This window comes from Penaeus chinensis, chromosome 16 (genome assembly GCF_019202785.1).
Source record: "Penaeus chinensis breed Huanghai No. 1 chromosome 16, ASM1920278v2, whole genome shotgun sequence".
NCBI lineage: Eukaryota > Metazoa > Arthropoda > Malacostraca > Decapoda > Penaeidae > Penaeus > Penaeus chinensis.
In genome coordinates this window covers 2,122,352-2,132,351 of record NC_061834.1, presented here as the reverse complement: position 1 = coordinate 2,132,351, position 10,000 = coordinate 2,122,352, and the positions used below count along the sequence as shown (strand labels likewise).

The 10,000-nt window shown below is 41.1% G+C and overlaps 1 protein-coding gene across 1 annotated transcript in view; it reads right to left on the bottom strand.

Moving 5' to 3' along the window:
• Positions 1-8,980, bottom strand: part of LOC125033618 (NADPH oxidase 5-like) — a gene marked incomplete at its 5' end in the record, with an annotated part of 25,722 nt that extends 16,742 nt beyond the window's left edge. The window contains 2 exon segments of the mRNA XM_047625282.1: positions 6,107-6,204; positions 8,801-8,980. Coding sequence (XP_047481238.1) covers positions 6,107-6,204; positions 8,801-8,980 — 278 coding nt within the window.
• Positions 8,981-10,000: the final 1,020 nt, after the last annotated feature.

The window sequence follows — 10,000 nt, the reverse complement described above, 5'->3', positions numbered from 1 at the left end:
CCCAGAGAGTCAGGCCTTGAAATGCACGTACGCAAGGCCAGTTGAACAGCCCCTGAAGGACACACACACAATTAAAAAAACAATACTCACCAGGCTCGGATATTCTGGGCGCAGCAACGGCAGGACCCGGCCGTGAGGGCGTGGAGCCTCGGCAGACAGGAGTTACAGTCTTCGATACTGTCCCTCTGCATTTTATTCTTCGGCTCCTCTGTCCTTTGTTTTGGTTTGTTTAGTTTCTGTTTTTTTTTTTTTGGTTGTTGTTTTATGTGTCTCCTCTCTTTATTTTCCTCTTTCTCTCTTCCTTGTTCTTTTGGTTTTCGCCTCTTTTCTTATGCTTATATTCTTCGGAATATCTGTCCTTCTTCAAGTCTTTCAGGAAGCGAAGAAAGAGCGACCGAGAGAGACCGAAGAAAACCCCTCTGGGATCTCTTTTTTAGCCTTCCTCTCCTCTCTTTTACTTTCAAAATCTCGCCACGACAGACAGATATCCGTTTACCTGAAGAATGAACTTCACACTTCTCAAAGGAAGTTCCTCCTCCTGTCTTCCTCTCGGCCTTGTTCCCCCGCCGATTCTTGGGGCGTGTGTGACCCGATATCAACTGTGTGCCTGTATTTCAACCCCTTCCCGTGACGTAATGACAGATAAAAGACGACCGCTAGTGGGAGATAACAGTCCTTCCTTCTTCAAGAAATACCACTGCGATCATAAGCCACATAGGTTTTGGAAAGGAATCTCCATAATCCAGATTGAATTAACTCACCATACATCAAGTTTGTTGTTGTTCTTGTTTTTCTCAGTGCATTTCTCCCCCCCTTTCTCTGATTCTATATTATCTGTCTATAGTAAGGCCCTGAGGCTCGGTTTCTGTGGTGGAGTCAGTCATTTTTGCATACGTTTTAGATTTTTCTTTCCGTCTTACGTTCCTGTCACTAGTATAAAATATGACTTTATAACCTTATAACTGATAGCCGATTTATAACTTATCAACAGCCATACGATTCTGCACTAGACAAACGAGCACAAGCGATAAGATGATGACGATTGTCCAGAATATATAATATTGATAATAATAACTATAATAACTACAATAATAATAATAATAATAATAATAATAATAACAATGATAATAATGATAATATAATAATAATAATAATAATAATAATAATAATAATAACAACGATAATAATTAAGCACTACTAATTCCACTACTAAAAATAATAATAATAATAATGATGATAACAATAATAATAACAATAACAATAATAGTAAAACAAAATAATAATGATAATAACATTAATAACATAATGGTTCTAAGTACTATAATACATACACACTCACGCACACGCACACGCACACGCTCACACACACACATACACACACACACACACACACAAATATATATATATATATATAAATATATATATATATGTATAAACATACATACATACATATATATACTTATATATACTTATATAAACATATATATACTTATATATATACATACACACACACACACACATATGTGTGTGTTAGTGTGTGTGTGTGTGTGTGTGTGTGTGTGTGTGTGTGTGTGTGTGTGTGTGTGTGTGTGTGTGTGTGTTTGTTTGTTGTGTGTGTGTGTGCGCGTTTGTAAGTGCGTGTTCCCTGTGTATAACTATACGTTTCAGATTCAACCTGTCTAAGACTTATCAAACATTCCCCATCAGCAACATGACAAAAATTCTTCTTCAAATGTTGCAAGGAGCATGACCTCATTATAAAAGACCAGGGAATTTCCCAGATATAAACACAAGTTCCATGCTATTTGATAAACGTTTGATTATATATTTCGCATTCATTATGAGTAGGTGATTACTGTAACTACCTAATTAAAGTCATCGCTATATTGTTATTACTTTCATAATTGGTAATTTAACCATTGAGTGGCATAGCTCAGTGACAGAGCGCTGGCTTTGCAACTGCAAGGTCCTGGGTTCGCAGTCGACCCGGCTGTGAGTGAGTACTAGCACGCTGACGTCAGCATGTTGGGGTCAAAGTCAGTGCGGAAAGGAACTGGACACCCTACCGCATCATCCCGTGGCTTAGTAAGCATGTTTCTCTACGAACACGCCTCCCTTCGTCTACTTGAACCATCTCTGATTTTTTTTATGATCATAATTATGTTATTATCATTATCATGATCATTATTATTATTACTATAATTATTATTACTATTATCATTAAGATCATTATCATTATTATTACTGACACGTATTTTTTTTCCATTCATCCATCCATATTCCTTTTCATATTCAATATAAACGCTAACATCATTCTATTTAACATTGACTAGCTCTATTGAACGATACACTGTTTTATCTCCTTGTCACTTTGCATGTATATCAGTACATCACAGGCTAACACTCAATCACTTCTTCACATTACTTCTAAGAAAGGATTTATCTATAGCCGATGAATTAGCGTTATACACACACTAAAAGATTTATCAATGCACCTGTTAATCGAACAAGTAATCTTCTTAAAGCAATCAACTATTTTTAACACCGATTTGAACGATACTTGTTTAACGAAATATTATTGTATACTGAAGAGTCAGTCATGCATTTCCCTTTGTGTGATGTTTATCTAGAGTCCTAACTGGAGCAGTTGACGTATTTTCCGTTCTGATATTGGTGAAATACATCGGTGTGTGTGCGAGCGTTTGTATGTGTATGTGTGACTGTGTGTGAATGTGTGACTGTGTGTGTAAGTGTGACTGTGTGTGTAAGTGTGACTGTGTGTGTATGTGTGACTGTGTGTGCGCGTGTGATGTTTCTCACGTATGATGTGATTGAACATTCCGTCTATTTTTTTATGTTTTTTCTTTTGTTTGTGTATTTTATGAAAGAAAGGAAGAACTGTTGTGTCCTGATGATAATGCATATATTGGGGGTTGCTGAGGCAGTGATAATGATAGAATCTGTTGATAAGGCTATGGACATTTTTCTTTTTCTTCTTCTCCCTCCCGTCTTCTCGCAATATCTCTCTCTCTCGCAATCTCGCAATCTCTCAATCTCTCTCTCTCTCTCTCTCTCTCACTCATTCCCTCTCTCTCTCTCTTTCCCTCTCTCTCTCTCTTTCCCTCTCTCTCTCTCTTTCCCTCTCTCTCTCTCTTTCCCTCACTCTCTCTTTTCCTCACTCTCTCTTTCCCTCTCTCTCTCTTTCCCTCTCTTTCTCTTTCCCTCTCTTTCTCTCTCCCTCTCTCTCACTATCTCTCTCTCTATACACACACACACACACACACACACACACACACACATATCTGTAAAAATATACATTTTTTTTCATCATTATTATTTTTTTTTTTTTTACTGATTTTGTGGTTTGGTGTTCTGTTCTGTTATTACTGTTAAAGTCATGGCTGTGCTCATTGTCTGTAGAGGCTATTTTGCTAACCATTAGCTAATCATATTATTGTTGTTGTTACTTTCTTTGTTATTGTTACCGTCATTAAGCTATCATTAAACTATTTTGCTAGAATTATTATTGCTAATACCATTGTTCAGGTTTTTGACATCTTTCTCAAACTGAAGGATGGATATAACAAAACGAGAAAAATAAGACAAAAGTGAGACAGTGGCGGGCGAAACGGCGACAAAGAGACAGATAATGAAAGAGAGGAAAGGTAAAATGCAAAAAAAATAACAGTCACAAGGCAAGTTAAGTCAAGTCAAGTAAGTTTATTTACCGGCTTGACTGTCTACTCAGGCGTGGACAACCGTGATTATAGTTTTAAATATATCTGACATAGTACTCTGTAACTACTGTAATTGTACATGGTAAAATAAAGTTATAAATCATACATCATACAAAATAAAAATATTACGTTGATGTGTTTTTGACACTGTGTTTACATAACACTGTTCTTTGTTTATGGCAGTTTTACATAGTAAATGTAGGATATAGTAGGAGTATATCTTCCAATGTATCAGATGAAATGAAATATTCACCGTGCAGTTGCCAGTGCATTCTGTAACCTGAACGTATTCTGGCAATAACCACGTCACATAATCTTTTCAACTTCACCGATAAGAGGGCTTGTTATCTCTATACTGACCGTAGTGCCTTGTTGTACAGCTTTCAGGCCTTTGAGTGTTCGTCAGATCTACTAGTTCTTCCTTATGAGAACTTTTCGATATATGTGCAACCTTAGCAAGAGGCATCCTAAGATCTATGTTCACAGCGTCTTTGCTGCAGGCTACCTTCGCCAATTTGTCTACGTGGTCGTACTTGCCAACATGAGATGGTATCCAAACAAATTGAATATTGAAATTGCGCTCTATTGCATAAGCTACGTTACGCTTATGCAATAGACCCGAGGCATTGAGAATTCCGTTGCAAGCAGTATACCTGCCAGTTCCGTTTGTGTAGTGCATATTTGTGTAGTCTCATATTAACTTGATGTTGTAGTGAGCTATTTTTGTATACAGCGCAAGCACAACCAGCACTGTATCCAGACTGTACGGATCCGTCAACATAACACTCGTATACATCGTCGCTCATAGATTCTGTGTGTTCCTTTATCGTTGCTAACGTAATTTGTTTTAACAATCATGAACACAATTTTTTTTTGTGGTAGACATGTAAGGTGCACGATCAATGTTGAATAATTCCATAGTGGTATTTTACTAACTGGGACACTGAGCTTTGTAATGTTCCTGGAGATTTGGTGTTTTAGAAGGCGCGCGTGTGTGTGATTAGTCACGTCTGCTTGCGTTCTTTTATGTTGCAGTTGTTTCTCGAACTCTGAAAGATACACAGGTTCCCTCAGAGCTTTGACCCCAAATATGGTGGAAATAAATATCTTATTAGTGGATGGTAAGCTTAGTTCTGATCTCACGTTCACTATCCGAGGATAATTCTCATGATTCTTTACACTAAAACAAGTGCAATGCATGGTACTTTCAAGAACTTTCAACGGTTTCAATTTCCGAAGACCCGCGAAAGGTGGAAAATAGACCCGTAGAGTTTTATCAAGATGTTCGAACCACGACTCCCCCCCCTCACCCTAGGCCAAGAAAATTAATGAATAATCGAAAATAGATGATTTGGAAGATAGCAATATGAGCAACGTTTGTGATTATTGCAACGGCCATACTGACAGCAATAAAGGAACGGTAATAATCATAAAATAATAAAGAATAATGAGGAAAATAAAGATTAGCCTTGTCAACAAACCTCCTCTTTTTCCCTCCTTCAAAATAGGACAATTTCCGGAAGTAAAACGATAAAGGATCAGAACGCACGTTTTGATCCGGAAACGAAGGGATTTAAGATTTCCGGAAGGCGATCGAAGCGCCTCTTCCGGATTCTTGCGATGCTCCGGGCGGAAGGAAGCTTATAGGTAGCCTGAGTCGACCGTAAATAACGCAGGGAAACAACGAAATAGGCGCTTTATTTAGACCGTAGAGGGAGCAGCCTCCGCACACACACACACACACACACACACACACACACACACATTCACTCACTTTCTCATTCACTTACTCATTCACTCTTACTCACACTCACTCCCTAACTCACTCACTCACTCACTCTCATTCAATCATTCACTCACTCAATCCCTTCTCCCTCACACACACACACACACAAACAAACACACACACAAACAAATACATACACACACACACAAACACAAACACACACACACACACAAACAAAAACACACACACACAAACACAAACACACACACACACAAAAAACAAAACCAAAACACACACACAAACACAAACACAAACAAAAACACAAACACAAACAAAAACACACACATTCCTTTAACACAAAACAGTAATCCAGTGTCTGATAACCTATCGCCCGCGGCAGCTAACTCAGAAGCACTCACTGCCTTATCATCACGTTATCAGCTCACGGTAGAAGGATATTTGAAAAAAAAAACTATAAAAAAAATATACTACAACCGGACCTAATGACACCCTCACAAAATTCAATCAATGCCGATAAATATTTCGATTAACACCACGAACGATAAACGAGCCAGAACTGCAGAAATAAAATATTATATTATAAACATTATAAAAAAAAAAAAAAATAGCATTTATAACTTACCGAGCATAGGTGAGGTTGGCGATAAAGTCCATGATTTCTTGCCGACTTACAAGTCCATCTCCATCTTTATTTATGAGACGAAAGAGTTTCTCCAACACCTATAAGAAAGGGAAAAAGGGAATGATTGAGGAACATACACGTATTTTTGTTTTGGTGTTTGTGTGTGTATGTGTGTGTGTGTGTTTGTGTATGTGTTTGTGTGTGTGTTAGTGTGTGTGTGTGTATTATATATACACATAAATATACATACATACATACATACATACATACATACATACATACACACACCCACACACACACACATACATCATGTAATGATGTATGTATGTATGCATGTATGTATTTTATCTGAGGAATCTGATATATGTATATAGTGACAGACTGATGTGTGCTTGACCTTTGTTTTTTACCTTTTTATTCAGGAAACTTCAGTACGTACGTGTATTCAGATAACTGTTTATCTGCCTATAGATGCTTCATAACCATGGTGTTTAATCACGTTATCTACAAAAACTGTTATTTGATATTTTTAGAGTTTTTTGTTGTATGTGTAATAAGTACATATATAATAATGTGTGTAGGTGCGTTAGAGGTCATGCTTTGATGCAGGAATCTTGTATTGGTAGCTTTCTTGTTTTGATATCAAGGCAAATTAACGTCTTTGAAGAAGAAGAAGAAGAAAAAGAAGAAGATATGTTAGTTGTAGAAGTAGTTGGTTAGTTAGTAGTAGATGATGTTGAGAAGATGAAGATGTTGAGATGGTTGAAAGTTGTAGGTGTGAAGTTGGTTAAGGAAGAGAAGATGTGGAAAAGGAGGTAGATGTTGATGAAGATGAATATGTAAGTAAAAAGAATGATGAGAGAAAGATTAGATATGTAGAGTGACATTCGCAAAGCATTTGGATTTATTGTTGTTCAAGGTTGGAAGGTTGTTCTTTGATGTGCAGGAATGAGTGGTTTTGTTTAAGCGCGGGCCCGCTTCTATGCCCTGTCCGCAGGTTGGGGAGGGAAACGGGGGTGGAAGGAGGAGGCGCCGCAAGGGAGATGAACGAGCGCGCGAACCGCAAGCAATGACCGAAAACCACTGGTTGTTCGGGGGGGTGAGCGCGAGACGCAGAGTGAGGAATGGAGGACGACGAAGAAGAAGAAGCCAAGAAAGAAGAAGGAGACGAAGGAGAAGACGAAAATACTGCGACAGAAGTAAGAAGCCGAAGAAGAAGAAGACGAAGAAAGGCGACGACGAAGACCGAAGAGAAGAAGAAGCAAGCAGACGACGCACGCCTAGAGCGAGACTAGAAGAAGGAGCAAGACGAAGAAGCAGCGCGAGAAGAAGACTAACGATGAATAAGGCCGACGCGAAGCCGAAGCTAGGAGCACAGCAGCCGCGACGACGCCGGAGCAAGACGGAGCAGAAGCAACGACGGGCGACAGGAGCCGGAGTCCGGAGCATCATAAGCCCGAAGCACCTACGAGGCTCCTTTCCCTGCTCTGTTCTCTGCCCCTTGCGAGTTTCCCCACTCGTTGTATTCATCATTCTGCCTTCTGCCGTATATGCGTGTGCTGTTCGGTTATCACAGCCTTGCTGACTATACTCTTAGCCTCTGCCTCCGCCTACCTCCGACGTTCGTGATCTCGGCCGCCTTTCCGTGCTCTAGTCCTCCTTCACAAAAGTTATTCCGGGGTACGGTGCGCTCGTCAGTGAACGGAGCTCTGACGCCTTTGACTCTTTCTCGCTTCCTCTCCGTTCCCTGCTTCTTTCTGCCTCCCCACCGTCGTCTAGCCGGCCTCGTCTGCCTGCTTCCCTCTACGATGCTCCCGCACGTTACCCTTGAAGAGGATAGGCAGGAGAGATGACAGGCCGGAAACCGTAATAGCAGGACACGGCACTACACGAACATCACACATTAAAGCGACCCCTCCCCCTAACTCTCCCTCATCCCCCTCCCACCCATACTCTCCCTCCTCCCCCTCCCCCCTCCACCCCCAACCTTCCCTCTCCCCCTCCCCCCTTATTCCTCTCCCACCTCTCCCTCCTCCCCCTCCCCCTCACCTCCCTCCTCCTCCTCCTCCTCCCCCTCACCTCCCTCCTTCTCCTCCTCCTCCCCCTCACCTCCCTCCTCCTCCTCCTTCTCCCCCTCAATTCCCTCCTCCTCCTCCTCCTCCCCCACCTCCCCCTCCCCCTACCTCTCCCTCCTCCCCCTGCTCCCCTTTATCCTCCCCCCCACCTCTCCCTCCTCCCTCTCCCCCTCCCCCCTACCCCCCCTCTCCCTCCTCCCCCTTGCCCCCCTTCATCCTATCTCCCCCCTCCCCCCCTCCCCCCCCACCTCTCCCTCCTCCCCTTCCACCCCACCTCTCCCACCTCCCCCTTCCACCCCACCTCTCCCTCCTCCCCCTTCCCCCCCTCCTCCCCCTCCCCCCTCCTCCTCCACCTCCCCCCTCCTCCTCCACCTCCCCCCCTCCCCCACCTCTCCCACCTCCCCCTTCCACCCCACCTCTCCCACCTCCCCCTTCCACCCCTCCTCCCCCTCCCCCCACCTCTCCCTCCTCCCCCTTGCCCCCCACCTCTCCCTCCCTCCCCCCCCTCCTCCCCCTTCCCCCCCACCTCTCCCCCCCACCTCCCAACCTCCCCCTTCCCCCTCCCCTCCCCCCCCCCACCTCCCCACTCTTCCCCACACACACACCCACACACACTTACCCCCCTAGACGTGAGGATGGTCGTGAAGAGGTCCTCAGTGACTTCCCCGTCTTCGCCACACACCACGTAGGCAAGGACTTCCAGAAGCTCCGCCCACTCGCGTGCCCCCGCCTCTCTGTGGGGAAAGGAAGAGGAAGTTGGTGAATACGAAGGAAAGGAAATGATGATGATAAATGAGAATAAATGAATTGAAGAATACGTTAAGATATATTAATTGAAGAAGGAGTTAAGATACATTGATTGAAGAATAAATTAGAATAAATTAATTGAAACATAAATTAAAATAATTAATTGAAGAATGATTCAAAATAAATTAATTGAAGAATAAATTAGAATAAATTAATTGAAAAAAAAATTATTGAAAAATAAATTAAAAGAAATTAATTGAAAGAAAAGATAAATGCATTGAATTATATCAATATATTTCCAGGAGGTCTATTCTCTTGATGAGATGTAGAAGTCTAGTTAGACGGCGTATAAAAAGATACTTTTAATATAAAAAGGAAGGAAGGAAAGAAAAGAAGAAGAAAAAATTAAGATGAAAAATAAGGAGAAGAGGGAAAACAGTAAATAAAAGGGGGCATTAGTGTAAACTATAATCATTCACTTTCTTCAGCTGACGGTGAAATATAAAATATAATACATGACATTTGATAGGCACATAAAGAAATGATAAATAAAACGGAGAAAAGAATAATAACAAAAAAAGAAATATAAAAGGGGGCATTATTGCAAAGCTATTATCATTATTTTTGTTCGCTTATGATAAGAGATATTAAAATTGTCGAGTTAACTTCTAAAACTTACTAACTATTAAACTTCTTAACTTATAATACATATTCCACACGAATTACATACCTGGAAATTAATATTATTATTTCACATCATTTATACAATTTACAACACGACTTAAAACCTCATTCAAATACAAAAAGGAATCACATCCTTTAAAATGGAATGCACGCTTTGGGTCAGAATTACGAGCAGGATCTTGTATTGCTTTACGATGTCTAGGAAAACTTGTGATAACGTGACGAGGATGAAAGAGAAAGAGAGAAAGAGAGAGAGAGAGAGAGAGAGAGAGAGAGAGAGAGAGAGAGAGAGAGAGAGAGAGAGAGAGAGAGAGAGAGAGAGAGAGAGAGAGAGAGAGAGAGGTCTCTTCTCTACATTTAAACTATTAACACACACACACACACACTT